Below are 25,996 nucleotides of genomic sequence, written 5' to 3'. Positions count from 1 at the left end.
ATTTTCCGTACTATAAGTCGCACCGGAGTATAAGTCGCACCAGCCAAAAAATGCATAACAGAGAAGAAAAAAACATATATAAGTCGCACTGGAGTATGAAATGCAAGTGTGAAAATAACAAATAATATCACATACAAGTCGCTCCGGAGTATAAGTATAAGTATATAAGTATAAATATAAGTTGCACCCCGGCCAAAACAATGAAAAAAGGTCATACTCATAGTCCGGAAAATGCAGTACTTAATTAACCCGCACTTTTTACAGTTTTATCATTACTCCCCACCCGTGTGTGTCCCGTTGTTTTATTGTGAAAATCTGGTTACCCTATTCACACACAACAACAGTTCAGTAGAATGTTGAACTGATCAACAACAGCCATGCAATCCACTGTTTAACTTTGACTTGACACTTTTGAGTCCACGGCCAGAATGAGCACGCATCGGTGTAACGTGGACACACAACGACCAAAGTGAATAAAGAAAATTAACACAATTTCCCCATTTTTATCGAGTCCACCCTCCAAAGCCCAGGCAGCTGAAAACACAAAAGCTCAGCTGGCGTGTTGAATCGACAGCAGGTATATTTGCATTCAAGTCCTCTTCAACCGCTCTCTCCTCTGCCCCCCGCTCGTCCCATCTCCTGTGCAGCTCTCCCGGACCTTATCACCGGCATGTTTAGCATTCCCCTCAGCCTGTCCTGTCCAAAACCACTCCATCAAACACATGCGGGGGCCAGACGAGTGCATGCAACCTGCCGTCCGCGCAAAATGACTGACAATTTTGGTAAACGAGTTAATGAAAGGCTCAACGCAAGCGCTGGATGGTACGAGTCAAGGACCAGTAATTGAGATCCAATGTAGGGATGTTGTAATATGATATATACATACAATACAACATGTTTAGTTATGATTATTGTGAGAAGAAACCATCAAGAGCTTACAGTTGTTCACAAGGATAAAAACCTGTGAAATACTCAATTGGCTAAATTCACATTGTCTAAAAAAAAAAGCTTCATGAAATCACAAGGTATGAATGATAATGATAAAGGTCATGTGATATAACCTGATGAATAAATTAATACAAAATACATTATTAGATGAATGAATAAATTAAAAAAAAAATAAAAAATAGATGGGTGGATGAATAAACAAATAATTTGATTAATAAATAGAAAAATAAATAAATAGATGTGTGTTATCAGAGTGAGCGAAAGGACAAGGACGAGAACCACTTGGGAACAACCTTGACCGGACAGACAGTAGTTTCTCTGGCATGGTTCAACGTCCTAGTGAGAGAAGACCCTACGTCCTAGTGAGAGAAGACCCTACGTCCTAGTGAGAGGACACCCTACGTCCTAGTGAGAGGAGACCCTACGTCCTAGCGAGAGAAGACCCTACGTCCTAGTGAGAGAAGACCCTACGTCCTAGTGAGAGAAGACCCTACATCCTAGTGAGAGAAGACCCTACAGACCCTACATCCTAGTGAGAGAAGACCCTACGTCCTAGTGAGAGAAGACCCTACATCCTAGTGAGAGAAGACCCTACATCCTAGTGAGAGAAGACCCTACGTCCTAGTGAGAGGACACCCTACGTCCTAGTGAGAGGAGACCCTACGTCCTAGCGAGAGAAGACCCTACGTCCTAGTGAGAGAAGACCCTACATCCTAGTGAGAGAAGACCCTACGTCCTAGTGAGAGAAGACCCTACATCCTAGTGAGAGAAGACCCTACATCCTAGTGAGAGAAGACCCTACGTCCTAGTGAGAGAAGACCCTACGTCCTAGTGAGAGGACACCCTACGTCCTAGTGAGAGGAGACCCTACGTCCTAGCGAGAGAAGACCCTACGTCCTAGTGAGAGAAGACCCTACGTCCTAGTGAGAGAAGACCCTACGTCCTAGTGAGAGAAGACCCTACATCCTAGTGAGAGAAGACCCTACGTCCTAGTGAGAGAAGACCCTAATTCCTAGTGAGAGGACACCCTATGTCCTAGTGAGAGGAGACCCTACATCCTAGCGAGAGAAGACCCTACATCCTAGTGAGAGAAGACCCTACGTCCTAGTGAGAGGACACCCTACGTCCTAGTGAGAGGAGACCCTACGTCCTAGCGAGAGAAGACCCTACGTCCTAGTGAGAGAAGACCCTACATCCTAGTGAGAGAAGACCCTACGTCCTAGTGAGAGAAGACCCTACATCCTAGTGAGAGAAGACCCTACATCCTAGTGAGAGAAGACCCTACGTCCTAGTGAGAGAAGACCCTACGTCCTAGTGAGAGGACACCCTACGTCCTAGTGAGAGGAGACCCTACGTCCTAGCGAGAGAAGACCCTACGTCCTAGTGAGAGAAGACCCTACGTCCTAGTGAGAGAAGACCCTACGTCCTAGTGAGAGAAGACCCTACATCCTAGTGAGAGAAGACCCTACGTCCTAGTGAGAGAAGACCCTAATTCCTAGTGAGAGGACACCCTATGTCCTAGTGAGAGGAGACCCTACATCCTAGTGAGAGAAGACCCTACGTCCTAGTGAGAGAAGACCCTACGTCCTAGTGAGAGAAGACCCTACGTCCTAGTGAGAGGACACCCTACGTCCTAGTGAGAGGAGACCCTACGTCCTAGCGAGAGAAGACCCTACGTCCTAGTGAGAGGAGACCCTACGTCCTAGTGAGAGAAGACCCTACGTCCTAGTGAGAGAAGACCCTACGTCCTAGCGAGAGAAGACCCTACGTCCTAGCGAGAGAAGACCCTACGTCCTAGTGAGAGAAGACCCTACATCCTAGTGAGAGAAGACCCTACGTCCTAGTGAGAGAAGACCCTACGTCCTAGTGAGAGAAGACCCTACGTCCTAGCGAGAGAAGACCCTACGTCCTAGTGAGAGAAGACCCTACGTCCTAGCGAGAGAAGACCCTACGTCCTAGCGAGAGAAGACCCTACGTCCTAGTGAGAGAAGACCCTACGTCCTAGTGAGAGGACACCCTACGTCCTAGTGAGAGGAGACCCTACGTCCTAGTGAGAGGAGACCCTATGTCCTAGTGAGAGAAGACCCTACGTCCTAGTGAGAGAAGACCCTACGTCCTAGCGAGAGAAGACCCTACGTCCTAGCGAGAGAAGACCCTACGTCCTAGTGAGAGAAGACCCTACATCCTAGTGAGAGAAGACCCTACGTCCTAGTGAGAGAAGACCCTACGTCCTAGTGAGAGGAGACCCTACGTCCTAGTGAGAGAAGACCCTACGTCCTAGTGAGAGAAGACCCTACGTCCTAGCGAGAGGAGACCCTACGTCCTAGCGAGAGAAGACCCTACATCCTAGTGAGAGAAGACCCTACATCCTAGTGAGAGAACACCCTACGTCCTAGTGAGAGGAGACCCTTCGTCCTAGCGCGAGAAGACCGTCCTAGTGAGAGAAGACCCTATGTCCTAGCGAGAGAAGACCCTACGTCCTAGCGAGAGAAGACCCTACGTCCTAGCGAGAGAAGACCCTACGTCCTAGTGAGAGAAGACCCTACGTTCTAGTGAGAGGAGACCCTACATCCTAATGAGAGGAGACCCTACGTCCTAGCGAGAGAAGACCCTACACCCTAGCGAGAGAAGACTCTACGTCCTAGCGAGAGGAGACCCTACGTCCTAGCGAGAGAAGACCCTACGTCCTAGCGAGAGAAGACTCTACGTCCTAGTGAGAGGAGACCTTACGTCCTAGTGAGAGGAGACCCTACGTCCTAGTGAGAGGAGACCCTACGTCCTAGTGAGAGAAGACCCTACGTCCTAGTGAGAGGACACCCTACGTCCTAGTGAGAGGAGACCCTACGTCCTAGTGAGAGAAGACTCTACGTCCTAGCGAGAGGAGACCCTACGTCCTAGCGAGAGAAGACCCTACGTCCTAGCGAGAGGAGACCCTACATCCTAGCGAGAGAAGACCCTACGTCCTAGCGAGAGGAGACCCTACGTCCTAGCGAGAGAAGACTCTATGTCCTAGTGAGAGGAGACCTTACGTCCTAGTGAGAGGAGACCCTACGTCCTAGTGAGAGGAGACCCTACGTCCTAGTGAGAGAAGACCCTACGTCCTAGTGAGAGGACACCCTACGTCCTAGTGAGAGGAGACCCTACGTCCTAGTGAGAGAAGACCCTACGTCCTAGTGAGAGGAGACCCTACGTCCTAGTGAGAGAAGACCCTACGTCCTAGTGAGAGAAGACCCTACGTCCTAGTGAGAGGAGACCCTACGTCCTAGTGAGAGAAGACCCTACGTCCTAGTGAGAGGAGACCCTACGTCCTAGTGAGAGGACACCCTACGTCCTAGTGAGAGGAGACCCTACGTCCTAGCGAGAGAAGACCCTACGTCCTAGCGAGAGGAGACCCTACATCCTAGCGAGAGAAGACCCTACGTCCTAGCGAGAGGAGACCCTACGTCCTAGCGAGAGAAGACTCTATGTCCTAGTGAGAGGAGACCTTACGTCCTAGTGAGAGGAGACCCTACGTCCTAGTGAGAGGAGACCCTACGTCCTAGTGAGAGAAGACCCTACGTCCTAGTGAGAGGACACCCTACGTCCTAGTGAGAGGAGACCCTACGTCCTAGCGAGAGAAGACCCTGTTGCTAACCAGGGCCAAACATATTCTTCACTTGGAGGATACATACACAGGTAGAACATGCAAAGTCCACAGAGCAATGTGAGACCAGCTGCATTGGGACGATTGAAACTTACTGGGATCAGTACTAGATGTGGCTGATTACAATTACATGGCTAGATTTACAAAAATTGTAAATTAAATTAAGTCTTTGGTAAGAAGAAATTGAATAAAATAAACAAAATAAATAAAATAAATAAAATTAATAAATTAATAAATTAATTAAATTAAGTCTTTGGTAAGAAGAAATTGAAGTCAAAGGGTTATTTATTTATGTATGTATAATTTTGTTACGCCGATAGATGTTGTTTGAAGTTATGGAGGACCACTTATTTATTGAATCTGCTCGTTTTGAAAAGTATAAATAGAAAAATATCTTGTGTAAGGTATTTTCTGAAACTTTTTACACCAAGTTTTACCAAAGTCTTACCGAGTACCACCCGCTCTAAATGGCACTACAATAACCTAGCCCAGGGGTGGGCAAACTACGGCCCGCGGGCCACATCCGGCCCATTGGGCCTTTCAATCCGGCCCGCCAAGCTTGTTCAAGTAATTTTAAAATATAATTTAAAAAAAAAAAAAATGTCTGTAGGCTTTATTAGACAGTAGATGGAATGAGAAAGAAAGAAGGGCATGCAGCAAATTTCGGAGTTGGGATTCGAATTCACGATGCCCACATTTCCCCAAGAGATGGCACTGTTCCCTCTAAACTGCACGCCTGCGCAATTGCGCACTGCTCGCACATAGTGCGCGCACACAAGAACATCTTGGAAAATAAAATTCACCACAAACGGCCACCGGGGGCAATCAAGCAGGAAGCGCCAGAGTTTGACACACTGTAGAAGACGCTTGTGGACAGTAGAAGCACTGTCCAGGGGACACGTCGTGTTCTCTATATTTTTAGTTTCAAAACGCTGTGTGTTTTATTACAATCAGAATCATATTCACTGAGAAATTAGTCTTATTAGTCCCGCAGAGCGGACCGCGGGCGCATTCAGAAGACTGTGCCGTGTCACTATTGTGCAAATGAAACTTTCTTGGCCAGACCTGATTCACGAGTCAAAAGACACATGTGCATCATCATCTGGACCAATTTCTGTGTAAATATCTCATGTCACAACGTAACACTCACTCGATGAGTACGCGCTCGGGATCAGATGATCCAGATGTGAAGACGCAGGTAAATCAGCCACACAGAGTCATCAAGGACAGAGGGGACACTAGCGACAGAGGGGACACTAGAGACAGAGGGGACACTAGAGACAGCTGTGATTTGTTCTAAAGCAGGTCTAAAGCAGGACAATTTGTACATTGAGCCTTGCATTTGTTGCTTTGTTACAAGTTACAGGTCAAATCTTGCGTGTAATTTATAGTAATTAGTTCACACAAACACCATATTTTCCTGGCCCGGCCCCCCGGTCAAATTTTAGAACCCAATGTGGCCCTCGAGTCAAAAAGTTTGCCCACCCCTGACCTAGCCCCTCCCACATCTCTGCACTTACAGTAGTTGTGATTGTTTGAAAAAATGAAGATTATGAGTGACACATGTAGGGATTTAATTTGTCACGTAGCCACTTCTTTTCACTTTTCAAAAACAAAGCCATGTAAATGACAATCCGCTGCTTGTTACAGTGAAATATTACTATGAAGAGGCGGGGCTTATCACTTCTGCAGTTATGAACAATGGAGCTGATTCTATTACAAAGCTATCAATATTGAGGTTTACTATGAACAAAAAGTAAAATAAGGATCTACAAGTACCACAATTAAGTTTCATTCTTTTTTTAAATTTACGTTTCATATTAAAATCTGTTAGAGTTATAGATAAACAATCAATCCCGTCCATCAGTCCATTATTCTTACTCGTGTCTTTGGGGTTTTTGAGCTGTGTAATGTTGTTGTAGAAATGATCCCTGTAATAAGTGAATGAGGTGAGGCCAGGAGACAGATGAAATGAGCTGAACAGACTAATCCTCTTTCCACGGCGCTCTAAGGTGAAGACGGTTACAATAAGCTGCACACAGACGCGCTTTTCCACTGAGGGACATTACAGTGACTTACATTCACATCCTGGAGACTGAGCCTAACCTTTAACCCCAGTCACTCAACATGGTGAATAGGTGTACGTATGCTAACACCTTCAGCTACATGAGGCACAGACAGAACTGTGGTAAGTGTCTGGTATGTTAACGTAACATATGAACAGTTATTCAGAGAACTATAGCATAAAGAACATGCTAACAGGTTTAGCAAAGCATCAGTTTTACCCCAAATCACTAAATCCATTGAATTCTTCTTCCTCTGTGTCACTTCTAAACAACTCCACAAACTCCAGAGGAAGAGGAAGTGCAGATTCTTCTTCTCTGTCTTTGAATCCAGTCTTCTGTAGTTTTGTCTTGTTGCCGTCACGGCGCGGGAAGTAACGCTCAAACTCTTGTAAAAGTAAAAACAGGTGATCACGTAGCAGTTGCAGAATGCTGGCCCCTCGTCTGCTCCTCGTCTGCTCCTCACTTGGCCTTTTCCCTTTGCAAAAATGCTCTCTAAGAATTTTGTTTTTCACTCATTTTCGCGAGCTTGTGGTTCTACTTTTGAGCAGCGCGTTTAATGCGACACATCCGCGATGACGTATCACGTATAATGGACGTGTCAGTGATGTTCTCACGCAGGACAAGAGCAGAGATATAATAATATACTTCATTATATTTAATGGACTTCAGTGGCAATTTCCTGTAAGGGTTTTCATGATATATCCACAGACGAGCTTATTAGTGTCATGAGTGACAGGCCAAAGTTACGTGAGAAGATGCGTCACTGAGAGATTATTTCCAGTTGCCCGGTAGCAAACGCGTTGTGGACCGGTACCGGTCCCCGGCCCGGTGGTTGGGGACCCCTGGCTTAGAGCCTAGAGCGTCCTCTTGTGGTTGTCAGTGTGAAAATAATCAACACGTGAAATGTAGTTGTCAGTGTGAAAATAACGAGTAATAATATTACGTTAATTTTTAAACAATAGGCTCTTTTTGATTCAAATGTAATTAAAACATAAAGTACACAAGAAAAGTAGAACAATCTGAGGCAATAATACGACGATAATAGTAGAGGAATAAATATTGTTGCTTTGGTCTAAAATGGATAAATATTTATGGGTTTCAGGCATATATTTTCCTTCTTGATTTGAAGGATTTGACATGGCAACAAAGCACAATTATGTTTTATTTGAATGGGGAAGGTCTTCACAATAGCTTCAAATCATCAAAAATACCATAAATTGATTAATTAAAAAAAAAGGAGAACACTGCACCCCCACACAAGGACTGGACTGAAATACGGAAGATGGGAAAAAAAATTAAAATCACAATATGACTTAATTTGGAAATGAACAAATTGACTTTGACTTTGGACTTTTTGTGTGTCGTGTTTTTGTTTTCGATGATTGTTCTGTTCTGCTTTGTGTTCTTTTTTTGTAGTGTTTAATGCTCTTTGGTCATATTCTGTGCTTTATGATCTCGCTGCATGTTCTAAAATATAAAGAAAGAAAGAAAGAAAGAAATAAAAACAGCTGTAAACAAAAAAGCAAACAAAAGTGATTGAGCTGCAGTTCAATATTATAATATTTTCTTATCTCCACCATGTGCTGAAACAAGCGATTTAATTTAGTAAAAGATAGAATAAAAATAGAACAGATACTCATGTATGTAAACACCTACTATGTGTACATATATATAATATTGGATTGGATATATAAACAGGGGGCTTGCGATCTTTTCCCACTGATCGTCCTTGAGACGCTTCTACAACTCGATTGGAGACGACTTCAGGTGATTGGACATGATTTTGAAAAGCACACACCGGTCTATATAAGGTCCCACAGTTAACATCGATGTCAGAGACAAACCAAGACATAAAGTCCAAGGAACTGTCTGTGGACCTCCGAGACAGGATTCTATCGAGGCACAGATCTGGGAAGGGACAGAACCATGTCTGCAGCACTGAAGGTTCCTCTGAGCACTGTGGCCTCCATCATCCGTCACGGAGAAATGAGTCTAATGAGGAAGTGACTCTAGACGCGGCGAAGCGCAAAGTCACACGGAGCGCGGACAAGCGATATACAGCGGTCCCAGCGCAGTTCCCAGCGCAGTTCCCAGCGCAGTTCCCATTGCAGTGGTTCCACCCTAGTTCCACCATGAGCCTATGGTCAGGGTTGTGCACATTTTGAGCGTCAGATGTTCTACCTCCAAAAAGGCCCTTTTCCATATAACTTAAAATGACCTTTGGCATGGTAGATTGAAAAAATGAAGTCAGATTATGCTTGATACTTAGAAAGAACTAGTGTGCGCCCTGTGCCCTAGTTCTAGCGACAGACGAGAGCGAGGGAGCAACATTCTCTCCTTGTTGATTTGTAAAACTGTGCACGTCCCTTCATGAGCACTCTACGTGTGTTCTGACGCACTGGAGGAGGTTATCGCAGTCTGAGGAACAATGTGAGAGCTAAAAAGGTTTACAAGGACTTCTATTAGATGGAACATACGAAGCAAGCGGCGGTCAATAGATGCCCATAAGTATGAAAAGCCTGATGCGCAGCTTTAGTGACCCCTAGCGGCCAAAAGAATAATGACAGTACAAAAATTCAACAAGTTGGAGAAGAATATAATGTCATTGTCAGTTTTGTCTTGCCGGAATGAAATAGACAGAATAGTTTTGTAGCATAATCTCATGTGTGGCTGGCTCAAAATTAAGAAAAATAAAATAATCATAATAAAAATAAGATCAAATACAATGCCTGTAGTAGAAATATTCCTTCTTATGTTATTGCAAATGAGGAACTAGAAGGTAAATTTGATAACGAATGTGAAATGTTCTGCAGATGTGGTGATTTGTACGCGGAGGACACAGTATCTAAAGGTAATATTAGCTATGGTGTGAATACATAAATAAAAATAAAGGTTGATTTTTAGCCTTTACATGGTTCCTGGAAAGAAAATATTGCACAATTGTTTCTAGTGTTCCAAATGCAGCGCTATTTTTTCCTATTTGTAACTCTTGTGTTTGTTTTATTTGAACAGTTGATCCAAAATGGAGGTCATTTCAAAGCATACAGAAGTCATAGAGGATAACTGTCTCCATATTGTCCATAACCATTAAATCTGCTCTGAAACAAGTCACAGCTTTGTTTGCGCTGCAGTGCTCCTCACCCCCTCCCCCCCTTACCTCCATCTATGCCTGGTAAATGGCGCCCCCCACTGCTTACTGTAGGCATAAACAGTACATACATTTTCTGTTTTTGTGTAGTATTTTGTTTTGATCAAATTTTCCATATTTCATAAATATTACAAAAATCCGGCTGAAAATGGCCAACTTTGTGGGGTTACTAACATATTTTTCATGTTTTCATTTATTTTACTTTACTTTATTTCTTTTTTTGCTTTGATGTTAATGTAAAACTGCCTAAAGAGACAAACTCAAAGGCTGTCAGTTCCTCTCCCACCATTGCTTATGTGTCCTTGGGCAAGACACTTCATCTGCTTTGCCTCCACTGTCCTTGATGCACTTAGTCTGCTCTTTACATTTCTAGACTAAAGAACATAAAACAAAACTTAAGGTCTCGACAGTAAAGACTATTTCAGGTTAAATTAGAGCTAAATGTGTTATTTTGTTATGGCAAAACACAATCAAATGTATTCATCATCAATGATGCTGTGATGCTTTTAAAAAACACTTTTTTTATGGTTATTTACCCGTGCATGTCAAGAATCAGAATAGGTTTTATTGCATTTTCAAACAAAGAATTCGTTTTAGTGAAAGGACGCAACGTAAAACAATAAACAACAGTATTAGAATATAAACTATGATTAAAAAATAGAAACATACATTACATTGTACGACAGAAAAGCAATTCATAGACCTGTATACGCTTTGTTATTCCCACTATTTTGTTTTTGTTAGCCACCTATTACTATTATTAGGGCAATTATATAATAGTATATTGCTGGTAGCAGTATCATTTAGAGCTGTGATCGAGTAAAGACATTCTTGTTCTCACTGAAGACTACATTATAATTGACTCAAAAGGAACAGGATCTTCAGCTAAAACAAATGTAATAAACGGCATATTCTTAGGTGAAGAGTCGAATAAAACTCTAGTCACACCCAAAACTCCAGCTAAATCACTGTAAGCCTATCGTGCATATAAATCCATAAAAATAAATAAATAATAATAAATAAATAAAGATAATTGGTCGACTAATACACCATCGACCGAATAATCGACTACATGACAAAAAAATAAAATACAGTCCTATTATTATTATTGTGTATCCCTCATATTAAAAAAAAAATATATAAAAATAATAATAATAATTGATCAACTAATAAACCATCGACCGAATAATCGACTAGATGACAAAAAAAATCACAGTCCTATTATTATTATTACGTACCACTCATATTAAAAAAATATAATAATTTAAAATATAATAATAACTATAATAATTGGTCAACTAATACACCACCGACCGAATAATCGACTACACGACCAAAAAAAAAAAATCATCACAGTCCTATTATTATTCGTACATATTAAAAAAAAATACGTATAAATAAATATATAATAATAACTTTAATAATTGGTCAACTAATACACCATCGAGCGAATAATCAACTACACGACAAAAAAACAAAAAAAAATCACAGTCCTATTATTATTCTTACGTATCACTCATATTAAAAACATATATATATATATATATATATATATATATATATATATATATAATTTAAATATAATAATAACTGTAATAATTGGTCAACTAATACACCACCGACTGAATAATCGACTACACGACAACAACAACAAAACCTCACAGTCCTGTTATTCTCAGTATTATTACGTATCCCTTCAATTCGATGAAAAGCTAGCTTTACGGTCATTCTCCGCGAAACAGCGGAGCCGCGTAAGACGTGAATGAACGTGATCCTGGGCTGGGACGCATGCGCAGAGCCGCCGGGCAGCGAGCGCGGCAGCGGCAGCGGCAGCGGCAGCGGCAGGGCGGTGATCGCGGGCAGGCTCTCTCTCCGCGCTCCGGTGTGTGTGTGCGGGAAACAAACCCCGAGCGGCGGCGGCGGCGGCAGCGGAAGACGCGGGGGAGGAGGCGGTTTCACGGACACTCGTTCTGCCCGGTCAAAAACGAAAGGCGAACAACGCGTAACAAAACAACAACAACAAGAAAAGAAAACATAAAAAACCCAACAACAACAACGTTACGTTTGGAACAAACGCGCGGCGCGGTAAAGGACCGGGAAGCGACGGAAAAGAAAAGAAAAGAAGCGGCTCGCAATACGGATGTGCCTCCGAAAACGCAGCGGCGGATACCACCCCCCAGACCTTCTTCATGCCGAAATTGTGAGTATGTGTTCGGGGGGTTTGGGAGTTTGGTTGTTTTTGGTTGTTTTGGCCGGAAAGACGGGACAAGGACGCGCGAGACCTCGGCGGTGTCGCGGGTGGTGCCGTGGCCGCGGCTCGAGCTGCAGGCGGCGGCGGGGCTTTTCCCCTTCGCTCCGGTGTAAAAGAGGTCGGTCTCTCTCCGCGATACCTCCTTACCTCCCTCCTTCTCTCCTTCCCTCCCTCCTTCCCTTCCTCCCTCCTTCTCTTCCTCCCTCCTTCCCTTCCTCCCTCCTTCCCTTCCTCCTTCCCTCCTTCCCTTCCTCCCGCCTTCCCTCCTCTCCCTACTTCCCTCCTCTCCCTCCTTCCCTTCCTCCCTCCCTCCTTCCCTCCTCTCCCTCCTTCCCTCCCTTCCCCTTCCTCCCTCCTTCCCCCTTCCTCCCTCCTTCCCTCCTCTCCCTCCTTTCCTTCCTCTCCCTCCCTCCTTCCCTCCTCTACCTTCCTCCCTCCCTCCCTCCTTCCCTCCTCTCCCTCCTTCCCTCCTCTCCCTTAATCCCTCCTTCCCTACTCTCCCTCCTTCCCCTCCCTTCCTACCTCCTTCATTCCTCGTTTCCTTTCCTTCCATAGCACCTTCCCTCCTTCCCTACTCTCCCTCCTTCCCCTCCCTTCCTACCTCCTTCATTCCTCGTTTCCTTTCCTTCCATAGCACCTTCCCTCCTTCCCTACTCTCCCTCCTTCCCCTCCCTTCCTACATCCTTCATTCCTTGTTTCCTTTCCTTCCATAGCACCTTCCCTCCTTCCCTCCTTCCCCTCCCTTCCTACCTCCTTCATTCCTTGTTTCCTTTCCTTCCATAGCACCTTCCCTCCTTCCCTCCTCTCCCTCCTTCCCCTCCCTTCCTACCTCCTTCATTCCTTGTTTCCTTTCCTTCCATAGCACCTTCCCTCCTCTCCCTCCTTCCCTCCTCTCCCTCCTTCCCCTCCCTTCTTACCTCCTTCATTCCTCGTTTCATTTCCTTTCCTTCCCTCCTCCTCTACGTAGCTCACGTTTTTTCGTTTAAAGGGGAAATATTGTGCGAAATCAACTTTTATGAGCTTTTAACGGCGTTCGCTCATCTATATTGTACTCAAAGTTGTATTCTGATTAAGTCACGCGCGAGCGACTAATCCCGTGTTGTCCGACAGCGAGGCTCGAGTGCTTCCTGTTTTCACCTACCCCCTAGCCCCGCCCACATCCCTGTACTAGCTAGCCAGCATATTGAGTTCTAAAATGTCACGTATTTTGCCACTTTTCAAAAATAGAAACATGTCAATGACAATCTGCTGCCGGTTACGGTAAAATGTCACGATGAAGAAGAGGCGGAGCTTATCAGTTCTGTTGTTTTGAACAGGAAGTGAATGGGACTGTTTCTATTACTAAGTCGTATTAGATGAACAATGGAGCAATAACAATTGAATTATGTGATATTTCAACACTTAGAAAAAAAGCGTAATACGTCTCCTTTAAGTTTTGTTTATGTTGACCCTGGTTCAGTTTATTTAGTCCAGCTTTAGTCCTAGTTTGGACCTAGTTTACTTCTAGTCTGACCTTTTTTGTCCTTGTTTGGCTATACTCCTTGGTTAGAGTTTGTTTAAATCTAAATAAGACCACATCAGGACTATAATGGTTTCCAAAAAACATGCTTAAGTCCTGGTTTATTTCTGATTTAGTTCTGGCCTGGTTAAGGTTTAAGCTGGTTTGGTCCTGGTTTGGTCCTGGTTTAGGCCCGGTAAGTTCGGTCTGACCTGATTTAGTGAAGGTTAGATCTTGGTAAGTTCTGGTTTAACCCTGAGAAGACCGTGTTTGGAACTGGTTTATAGTTGCCATAGTTTAACTAAGAAGAACAGCTGCTGTTTTGAGCCTCATTTATCTGCTTCCATCCTCCATTCAAATAATATCATGACTTTACTCAATGCATAGACTTAAACCGGGCCGGGCATCCAAATTATATTCACCGTATTCTCCGAACTATAAGTCGCACCAGCCAAAAAATGCATAATAGAGAAGAAAAAAACATATATCAGTCGCATTTTGGGGGGAAATTTATCACAAAATCATTAAATCCATTGAATTCTTCTTCCTCTGTGTCACTTCTTAACAACTCCACAAACTCCAGAGGAAGAGGAAGTGCAGATTCTTCTTCTGCGTCACTTAGAGCCTAGAGCGCCCTCTTGTGGTTGTCAGTGTGAAAATAACAAATAATATCACATATAAGTCGCTCTGGAGTATAAGTCGCACCCCGACCAAAACTATGAAAAAAAGGTACGACTTATAGTCCGGAAAATACGATATTTTTAAATGTGTTTTACAATGAGAAAAATATGTAAATTAACCTGGTAAAAACATGAGTAATACATAGAGCTGTATCTAAGTATTATATTATTTAGCTAGATTAATCGATTGTTTTTTTCTTTTGATGAAGCGGTCGGTTGTTTAGAGTTGAAAAGTTTGGTGAATATGAGAGTTTTTGCACTAAATTTTGCCCATATGAAAAAGAACAACAACTAAACAACTAAACAACCACAGTTTTGATCAAAAACACTAAATTCAAGTGTTTCCTGTGACATTTTTGTGTAATTCTTGCTCTGTCTGGGCCATACAATGTTTTCCTCAGCGCTTGGCATGTTTTGGAGTCTGGATATAGTTCAGAAAATACTGATTTGTGTTATTACTAAATGAGTTAGTCGCAATTAATTGACTTAGCTGGTTTCAGCCCAAGCAATAAGAACTTTTTTTTCTTTTTCCAAACTAAGGTTGGTGGTTGTATTGTGAGAAAGATTGAATGTTTAGTACTGGTCCTTGCTCTACAATCTGGGAAGTATTTTATCTTTAGGTGGATCTTGACAAATAAATCAAAGAATAACTGCATTTGAGAAAGACATTAAATATATCATTATTAGTATGAAAAATAAAGTTGGGTTGTCTGTTTACAATGTCATTTTGTATGTTACTTTATTGCAAATGTTTATCGTAATAACTGTTAAGTACAAGGTGAAAAAGGGGAAGAAAACATAAGATTGCTGAAAAATATAAAAAAAAAAAAAAAAAAATGATAATTGTGATTATTTAGGTCACAATATAATAAAGACAAAGAAAAAATATTTGTTTATAAAAGAAATATATTTTCATAGAAAAGTGACAATTATATTCGTAGAAAAGTGACAATTCTTGAACTAAATTTGGTCTTTTTTGTTCAATTAAAAGAAATGTGACAATGTTAGAAGCAGAATTAAGTCCTTTCTGCTCACCCTTTCATCAAAAAAGCAAACGTAAATGTAAAGTGGTTTATCTTTTATCTTATTTATGTCCAATTGATCATTCAGAAAGTTTGAGTTCATAAAGCAAGTCACATTTTGAGGAGCGGAAGGCAATGTGTTAAAACAAGATGAGTTATAGTCTCGTTTAGGCCATCACAATGTTTATTCTCACAATAATCGTCACACTAACATTTGAAATTGTGACATATGTACAATTTGGCGTGCATGTTCTGCCTGTGTCTGTGGGCGGTTCCTGTCTATATGTTTACCTCATCGACCTAAAATAAGTATAGTACCTGCGACGGTTCTTGGTAGTCGCCCAAAGTCAAAAGATTGGTACAATACAGTTAAAGTGCCTATGACAGGTTTTTTGTGATTTTCTAATTTTTACTTTATTGCGTGTATTTATACCTGTTGCACATATCAATAATAGTTTTACACCAATCGAGCAGGTATTTGTGGAGAAAATGTTGAAAAATCTGTAGAAAATGGCAGGAAGTGACATCACAGCCAAAGTTTATGCATAATCTACACAAGATATAAATATTTTTGACTCTCTAAACATGAATTCAACAAAATAAAGTCGCTCTCATATATTCTTATTCGTAAATAAAAATAAAAAGATGAGTTCTTTTGTTCAGTGCTTCCTGTATAATTTCCTAGTGTGATGTCATCAATTGCAAACAGGAAGTGATGTTATAAACCTAGAAAGTTAGCTATTCAGGGACAACGTTTTTAATATATTTTTTAATAGCAAAATTTTAAATATATTTATCTTAACTGCATTTTAGTTCAACGAGTCGTCCGAGCTGTCAGAGGCACTTTAAGTTACACAAACAGGCAGGAATGTGTCCCTGTCCCTTTAAATGCATCCGTTTTAATGACATTTTCTTATCAATGCACCAAACGTCCACTTTTACCATTAAAGTCACGCGCTTTCTCACTATTACTCGTATATGCAAATCAAAATAGTTTGCCGTATCCTGCCACGAAGACGCCAGGTTTTTAACACCAAACTGAATCTTTGCTCCATCGACAGTTTAAGGACGGTTATGACTGCGTTCTACTGACTCAGCCGGCTTATCTGGCTCTCCCTTTGAATGGAGCAAATCACATTATGATTTGGTAAATTTTGTCTGTTGCGACCTATTTGATGGACTAGGATTTGTTAACTAGACACGGTGCCTGTACTTTATTCCTATTTTAAAGCAGCTAATTGGTGAAAAAATTACTACAAATGCTACAAAACAAGGTATGTTTGATTTGAATGCTGTATAAGTCGCACAAGCCAAAAAATGCATAATAGAGAAGAAAAAAACATGTATAAGTCACACTGGAGTATGAAATGTGGTTTGTTATGTGAAAATAACAAATAATATCACATATAGGTCGCTCTGGAGTATCAGTATAAGTAAATAAGTATAAATATAAGTTAAAAATAAGTCGCACCCTGGCCAAAACTTTGAAAAAAGGTGCAACTTATAGTCCGGAAAATACGGTAAATAATCAACTCTGTAATTTAGACCTTGACAAATATGTTCTGAAACACATAAATGTCAGTTAATATTTCATTGTCGTTTTTTTAATTGTACAAAAGCACATTTCGCACAAATGATTGTACGTTTCACTTTCCCATTTGGGTTTGTTTTGTATATGATCATCTTGAGTGCAGTGTATTTGAGGAACAGCAGAAATAAACTGCTTGGGCATAAAGTTAGGGCAGTTCCTGTGGAAATGTGGAAAAATGTGTCAAATGGTGGTTGAATTGATGTTTGCTGGTGTTTAGAGAAGTATTACGCTTCGCACATTTAGCATCGTAAATAGCAGTAGTGTAGAGACTCTTTTTGATCCTGGATCTTTTACCCTTGTTTTGTGCTGATTGGGCAAAGCAGAGCACCTTGATGAAACCCACTAAGAGCTATTCAACATAAGGCCTGGGGGCCAAATCAGGCCCTCCAAGGGATTTAATCCGGCCCACAACACAAACTGGTTTGGTCTTGGTTTTGTCCTTGTTTAATTCGCCTTTAGACCGACTTTAGGTTTTGATTCTAGTTTAATTCTGGTTCAGATCTGGTTGGTTCTAAATTAGTCCTAGTTTAATTCTGGTTCAGATCTGGTTGGTTCTAAATTAGTCCTAGTTTAATTCTGGTTCAGTTCTGGATGGGCAATTTTGCAAAGCAATGTTGGTATTTTATATGTTATTTCTCACCAAAACCTAATCCATCTGTATTTTATTATATCAACTCAATTTATTGAAACTGTGTTTTTTTTTAATGTGTGACCCAAGGCCTGGGCCCACCAAAAAATCTGCCCCTCGGGAAAATTAAGTTGAAGTCACTAACCACTGTGCAAACCTTAAAATCAAAAATTGAAGTCCACTTAAAAGAAACTAAATCTATTAAACCAAGCTTTACATTCTAAGGGGGGAAAGAACAATGTGCTGTCTAGACTTGGATAACATCAACCCCTATTTATATCACACAGTATATCCTTGTATTTCGGCTCTGTGAAAGTGTATCTTTCAAAACAAAGATAAGATAAGATATTCCTTTATTGTTCCACATGGGGAAATTTCATTGGTGCAACGCAGGTAGATACAGAGGTAGATACAGAAGAACAGATCACTTATAGGAAGTCTGAAAAACACTTTCAGTAGAAGATCTCCTATAAATAAATAAAAACTCCCATAGACAAATAAATAAATAAATACATAAATACCATTGCATGTGATCACGACAGTAATTGCACATGAATATGTGTCACGACAGCACATAGACTGCACATGAATGAACAATGCAAGTATCGCTATTGGTCAATATTTGGACTTATTTTCATTCATGGTATGGGTTTGAATCCTCATCTTTTGCCCTAGACTCGGTTTGCCCACGTGTCATTGCCAGTTTCCCAGAGCAATGGCGCTAAAGAGGCACTGGCGGTACGTTTTCACACTGATCACAGAAATAATACAAATGTGAAGCGTTCATCTGTGTACATGTAGTATTTTTGCGCAAAGTAGATTTTCCCTTGAACAGATTAAAAAAACAAAAAACGCTCTTAGGGTCAAAATGAGACCCCTGTGTGCTTTTTTATTACTGTTATTTGTTATTATCAATTGGTTGAGAAAAGGCAATACTACTACTGATAATAATACAAAAAAAAACAAAAGCAAGCTAAAGCGTCCATGAGGTCCATGCGGCAAAATGTAACAATTTCTCACATCACACAGGAAGCAGTATTGGAAAACTCCCTACAGAAAAATACCGTATTTTCCGGACTATAAGTTGCACCTTTTTCATAGTTTTGGCCAGGGTGCGACTTATACTTATATTTATACTTATATACTTGTACTCCGGAGCGACTTATATGTGATTTTTTAATTCTTTTTCACGCTTGCAACTGCATTTAATACTCCAGTGCAACTTATATATGTTTTTTTCTTCTCTATTATGCATTTTTTGCCTGGTGCGACTTCTACTCCAGTGCAACTTATAATCCGGAAAATACGGTACCTCGAGTTGCTTTTCCTTTGCGGTTTTTCTTCCTCTTCTGTGGTGTTTTATGGCGGTTGGTATCCAAGTGTTACATTACCCCCACCTCCTGTAGTTATACGTCTTAGACTTTGTTTCTCTGTCCGCGCGCTGTTCCACCTGCTGATGTCATAAAGTGGCAGGCAGCCTCCTACAGGAAATGCTTCTCGTTCACTTCACTTGTCTGACAAAATAAATAAGATATACACGGCATAACTGTAGACAAGATGGACGTTGCAGAGGTCATTGAGTACACAGAGTTTTCAGATGGTATGGCTAACTTTGGGTTGCTCATGCGTCTGGTGCCAACTGGGGTTTTCCGTTCCCCTGACCGGTGCATACTTCCTCTTCCTGGCATCTTTCTCCACTGCGTCTGATGCTTGCTTCCTCTTTCGCGCCTCATTTTATATGTATTTGCGTCCAACCTGACCTACATGTTTGGTATATGCTTGTGTTCACGGTGAGGTTATTTAAAGGAACAAAGACGCAGACGAAAAATGCACATATTCTTATTTTGTGCCTCGCCACAGATCTGACCTGTAACTCAGCTTTTGTGCATTTGTGATACAAGTTTATTTGAGCATACATTTCTTTGCATAGAACAAAATCAACAGAAAAGGTGTTGGCATTTTTTACATCACATCCAGAACCTTTTAGATACATTTGATTTTTATTTTACAACATATTTCACAAATACACTATAACATTTGCTTCTGATATTCTTGATATAGTATTGTCAAAAATGGAAAGTATAATTACTCCTCTTAAGTTTATCTGTAAGACCATTCCACAAGTTGACCCCTTGATCCAATTTTTTTTTATTTTCTTTACATTAGTTCTAACCAATTGTTTTTAAACCTAAACTTTCCCCTCAGATCTCATTTAGCTTCCTTGATTTCAAACAAACACAATATTTCTGCAGCTACAAGTTGTTTTCTAACTTTATACGTGAACAAAGCTGTATTAAAACTGAGGAGATCATGGAATTATTGTGCTCTAAATTTGAGAAATAGTTGTTTTGTCGATTCATTTGATGTGGAGTGATTGACGGTGGAACATCTCAGGCGAAGCAGTCTCAGTTTCCCACCAGGGGTCCAAACATTTTACACTAAGGGCAGCATTTTGAAACTTATACGGAGCAGAGGGCCCAAAACTCGACAATGTTGAATTTGTCAAATGGCAAAGTGAATAATTCTAAATTTTGCATTTGACATGATTTCCACGAGCCAGCAAAAGGTACAACTTTTTGTTGTTTAGACCAACTTAGCAAGAAGCCAGAAGGCCAACAAAAATTGGTCTGAGGGCCGCAGTTGGCCCCCGGGCCGCAGTTTGTACATGCCTGACCTAAAACGTTGCGTAATGCACATAGTATACATTTTTGATCATTTGAATGCTGTTGGTTTTACTTTGAACTAAACTTTCGAGCTTTTAAATGGCTAAAGACACACATTTATTCTTCTTATATTTCCCTCAACATGTAACTTATATTGGCCTCAACATGTAACTAAATCTCCCTGTTTGGGCTGAAACGATAATTAGACTAATAATTGTGACTAGTCATCTATAAAAAGTAAACGTATCATATTTGATCATCGTTATCCGGACCGTACGGACTCTAAAACACGCACAGGAACACAGTTTTATAACAAAGCCCGTGGCATTATCATCCTGTGATTTAGACCTCAATATGCAAACCTGTTCTGAAATGCATGTGATTCTTATCGTTTATCAGTTTGAATCTCAGTCCACGCTCAGATGTTACTTATCCTGGATGTTCTCAAAATGTGCAACGTGAACTCAACACAAAAGCACAAATCTCATTGCGTAACTTATCAGAGAAAAGTTGCATGTTTTCTATTTCTTAAACAACTTTCAGACCGGTATGCTACGGCTCCTGGGAATGGGGGTAAGTCAGAATTCCCATGGCGTCATTTGAAGTCAAAATATTAAGTAAGAACAAGAAATATTTGTATAAGGACAAAAGATGAGCCGTCGTATTTTTAGCCGTACACGCTTGTGACCATTTATAATGTGGAACATTGACATTACTGCATTAAAAGTCATTGAGTCGGTAATTTTTTACTCGCGCGTTGTTCTTAGGTCTCATGCACAAACAAATAGGTTCTAAAATGGTGCTTGACTGGGAAAAGAAACATGATTTTTACTATTATTATTGTTATGATGAGCATTTGCACTTTGGATTCAGGCTGTTTCTCATAGTCTTGCTGCTTAACCTAAAGGTTTCTTTATCTGGAAGCAGCATGGCTCTTGGCGCTGACATGATCAAATTAAGGTGTATGAACGTTCCAAACATGCACAAGCACTTTCTGGCATCAATTGCTTCCGTAGAGCGTTTTTTTTAGATTGAGTGTTTACATCAGTTCTGAAAGCAGTTTGTGTAATCTATCATTCATCCAGGAGTGGTCCGTGGTGGAAAAGTGTTCCGAATTGCAGTTGAAACGTCTCAATGAAAGAATACAAAAAATAAAATACCTTTTCTGCCATCAGTTCTGAATAAAAGTGCCTCTTACGCATTACTTATTACTGTGAGAATGCAACCTCTTCTGTATTACTGTATTTCCCAGATTATAAGACTATAGTTTTGGCCGGGGTGCGACTTCTATTTATATTTATACTTGTATACTTATACTCCAGTGCAACTTATATATGTTTTTTCTTCTCTATTATGCATTTTTTGGCTTATACTACTCCGAAGCGACTTATAGTCCGGAAAAATACGGTACTCATTGGGGAAAAAAAAAAATTAAGTAGAACTACTGATTGTGAAATGATGCAGTGTAATCACATAAAAACATTGAACCTTTTTAAATTTAACTTGGCCAACAATCAAAAAAGGAGCCAAGGTTTCCCAGGAGGCTACCGTACTCTTTGTATTGGAGTCGGCCATGTTGCGAGGCTGGTTTCCATGGACGCGTTAAACACCCCAAACATTTATATTTAACCATCACAGGGATTTTGTGAATATATTTAATCTAAAAAAACTGACTTGCTTCTCCTTTACCTCAAAAAATCTGCACAAACACATGCAAATAGCTCATGAAATACATCTTATTAATTGTAACTCATTTTATCGATCACAAACCCAGAAGAAAGAGTCACGTTTGCCCGACTTCGCCGCCTGAAAAGCTGTTTTAAAGCTGTGCCCGGGCCCAAAAAGTCATGCATGTGAAAACTAGTGTTTGTGACAGTGATAGATTTAAAGACCCACTTCATTCTTTCATCTTGCTAACAGGCTAACAGGCTAACTAAGCAATCCAGCCGACTCATAGAGACACGCGTGAGTGAAGAACCATCATCTTGACCAATGACGCTCCTTTGTCTTACTCACAAGAAAGTCTCTGATTGGACCAAAATGTCTGTCCCGGGCAGTTGCGTCCTTATGGTTCTCATCCAGCAAAACGCCTTATCACATTCACAAACGGATGCTACAAGATTCTGTACCGAGGAAAAAGTGTATCGAATTTTTTGATCATTCATTTACATTTTGTCTGGCTTTTGTAAACCGCTTGGGTAATAAAAACGGGACCATTTACTTCCTGTTCTAAACCGCAGAACTGATAAGCCCCGTCTTTTCATCGTGACCTTTCTCTGTAACAAATAGTGGATTGCCATTTACACTTTTTTGTCGTTGAAAAGCGACTATGTGACAACTCGAGCAGCTCTAACTGAATACAAACTGAATACAAACTGAATACAAACTGAATACAAACTGAATACAAACTGAATACAAACTGAATACAAACTGAATACAAACTGAATACAAACTGAATACAAACTGAATACAGGAATGTGAGCGGCGAAACAGGACTTTTCTGAGCATTGAAGCCTCAGTTGCCAGACAAAACAGTATTTACTCAAACATGCAAGAATTGAACCAAAGTACAACTTTGAGTACGATAATAATGAAAAAACACTGTTGAAACAAGACCAAAAGCTCATTGGGGTTGATTTAGCAGAATATGTCCCCTTTAAAGTTAGGCACAGGCTATTCAACGTTTCAACAATTGATCTATTCTTGAAGCAAACAGTCTGGTTTTGTTGCTGCTCATGCAATATACAAACATTTGACTCATGTCAGGGTCCCCTGCGTTAACATTTTAGTACTTACAATCCCAATTTGGTTCCTTCTGTGGGCTTAAGTGACTTGTTTGCTCCCCTCGAGTTTCTCTAATTGACATGATGAGCGACCACTGCCACATAATCACAGTCTTGTGCTCCTGACCGTGCACCTTCTTCGATATGTCACTGCTGTGCAAGAAAAAAAACAAAACACATCCAAAAGAGTTATGTTTACAGATGTTTTTCTAACACCGGCTCGTCTCATTGCGTGTTTGGAATGTGACAATGTCCAAATGATGGTGTCTGTTGTTTATACGGCGGGAGGCTGACTGTATTGTAAAAAATCATGCTTGATCTAACGTTTCTGTCGCATCCCAAACAATTTGAAATTAAGAAAGTGATAAAATACAGCAAATTCTTGACTACGTTGACTGTGCTTAAATGGAGCAAAGTATCATGGTCTAGGCAACATAGTACTATACTTTTCGGACTTTAAGCTGCTACTTTTTCCCCACAATAAAACGGTGCAGTTAATTTATAGATTTTCACTGGTTAATGGCCACCGGGGGGCACTCTAGCAGGAAGCACAAGCGTTTGACACTGTAGAAGAAGACGTCAGTGGGCAGTGGTCACTTTATTTTAAGCTTCAAAATGCGGTGTGTTTTATTACAATAAGACTCATATTCACTGAGAAATTAGTCTAATGAGGAAGTGAATCTAGACGCACAAAAAGTGGAGTGCAGACGTGCCATATCCGGCAGTCTGCAGTTTAGTAACGATAAGTACGAGCTCAGGAGCAGATGAACCAGATATGAAGACGCAGACACGGGTAAATCAGCTCACACAGAGTCATCAAGGATAGCGGGGACAGTAGGGACAGCTGTGATGTGTTTTCTGTGTGTTAAGCTTCAAAATGCTGTGCGTTTTATTACCGCGAGACCCCCGGTTCAAAAGACTTCAAATATCTCATGTGGGCACCTACGGTTTATTGACAGGTGCGTCCCGTATATGTACAATTTCGTTGGAGCCGTACGGAAAATTACGGTAATACATTTGCGCTGTAATGTTTTATGCAAGAATATGATTTTAAGGCTTTTGGCATTGTAAAATCATGCTAAATATAGCTATGGATGTAACAATACAAAACTTTAACGCTATATTGTAAAAAAAAAACATCACGGTTTTATGATTATTCACAATCGTTATGGCCAAACAACTGTGAGAACTGTAATTCACTTTGATTCACACGTTTAATGATTATGATTCCTCACTAGCTTTATAAAATGAATGATATCGGCACATAAACATAACACATACTTTGTCTATTGTGGAGTATAGATCGACCTGAAATGACTCATTGTTGCTTACAATTCCTACAATTATAATGTTTTTATTTAGTTCTTACGATTGTATTGTGACCTCAATATTCATCCCTGATTACACCTTCTCTAGCTCAACCGATTTTTGCTCGTAAAGTAGTTGTAAAATTGTGATTAAATTGGCCTTTACATGTTATATCCTTTTTCAAACATGCCGCTGATGGATGTATCTATTTTTACGCACTGTGCCTGTAATGTTTACAATATTTCACACATTTTGACAGCTTTATCTAACTATTAACTTTTTTAAAAATATCTCCCTTCCTTTCTTTCTCTCTTTCTTTCTGTGTGACTGTGTGCTGCCTGGAACCGTGTGTTTTTTTTATTATGATTTTTTTCAATTTGCGTGTAACTTTGCATGTTTTACACATTTACCATTTTTTGATTTTTGTGATTTTTTGTGATTATTTTGTTTTGTGCTTCTCCGTCTCGTTTTGTCTGTGTGTGTTTGTGTACTGTAAATAACGTTGACGCGGTTGCGCATTTTCATTTCACCGTGCTCGTCTTTGACCGTAACACATCTTTACGTTGTGTGTTTTTGTGTGGCAATTCGTACATTTTGCATTTTTATTTTTTACATTTACCGTTTTTGTCTTCTCTGAACTTGTGTGCGTCCCATCTTTTGTGTTTGCTTTGTGTTTCTGCTACGTTTAAATCATCTTGTGCTCGTGTGTTTTAACCTTGGCACATTTTTTTGTGGGCTGCGTATTATTTCCAATTTTGTGTGTGTGTCTGTGTCTGTGTGTGTGTCTTTGTGTGTGTCTTTGTGTGTGTCTGTGTGTGTGTCTGTGTCTGTGTGTGTGTTTTTGTCTGTGTGTGTCTGTGTGTCTGTGTCTGTGTGTGTGTCTTTGTCTGTGTGTGTCTGTGTCTGTGTGTTTGTGTCTGTGTGTCTGTGTGTGTCTTTGTCTGTGTGTGTCTGTGTCTGTGTGTCTGTGTCTGTGTGTGTGTCTTTGTGTGTGTGTGACTGTTTTGTCACATTAAACCGTAAATCCTGGTTGTGGTTACGCATTTTAATTTTGCACGTTTGTGGGCTGTTTTTGTTTTGAATTTTTAAAACTTTTTGTATTGAATTTTTATTTTTATTTCCCCCCGTTGTGTGTTGTGTGTGCTTTGCATCAATGAACCATGTAAATCATCTTGTGGTTGTGAATTTCGTTGCTTTTTTGATGTGGGCTCCGTCATTTCAATGTTTAATTTTGAAATTTTTGTTTTATTTAATTTTTCCGAACACATTTCCGTACGCTTGGGTTGCGTGAATGGTTTGAATGTTGCGGCGCAGAGGTCCGAGGCTCACAGGGGGATGACATGCATGTGACCGTGCTGCTAACATTGCGGGCATCGAGGACTAGCCCACTAACCCACTGCAAACCCCCGCGACATGACGGACGTGCTGGTAAAAACAAACGCTCTTCTCTCACTGCGCTTCATACTGCTTTGCCTCGGTTTTCTATCACTGTTCAACTGTTTCTCATTTCAGTTAGTCAAGAAATAGAGGACGCCAAAATACCCAATGCAGTGTTATTAGTGTATTATAGGTCCACTGTGTTATCAGTCTGTCCTCCAGCTGCTCGTCTTCTTGATGATGCTATTCACCTTATTCCGGAAGCCTGTCCGAGCGCCGCCAACGACTTAATCCTTCTTCCGGTTGTATTATTAAACATAATGCTGCCAAACTCCAGAGAAAATAAGTTCTACACTGACTAAAAATGTGTTTTCGCCCCGGACATTTGAC

General features: G+C 40.7%; 1 protein-coding gene across 1 annotated transcript in view; it reads left to right on the top strand.

Moving 5' to 3' along the window:
* Positions 1 to 11,864: 11,864 nt before the first annotated feature.
* The window catches only part of rgs19 (regulator of G protein signaling 19), a 42,940-nt gene continuing 28,808 nt past the window's right edge, over positions 11,865 to 25,996 (top strand). Inside the window, exon 1 of the mRNA XM_072448694.1 lies at positions 11,865 to 12,005. Coding sequence (XP_072304795.1) covers positions 11,946 to 12,005 — 60 coding nt within the window. The 5' untranslated portion in view covers positions 11,865 to 11,945. The remainder of the gene's footprint in view (positions 12,006 to 25,996) is intronic.

This window comes from Eucyclogobius newberryi, unplaced genomic scaffold (genome assembly GCF_026437365.1).
Source record: "Eucyclogobius newberryi isolate DKJ021-1_F unplaced genomic scaffold, fEucNew1.0.hap1 SCAF_17, whole genome shotgun sequence".
NCBI lineage: Eukaryota > Metazoa > Chordata > Actinopteri > Gobiiformes > Gobiidae > Eucyclogobius > Eucyclogobius newberryi.
Note: the sequence above shows the minus strand (reverse complement) of the source record. Positions and strands in the feature narration are given on the sequence as shown.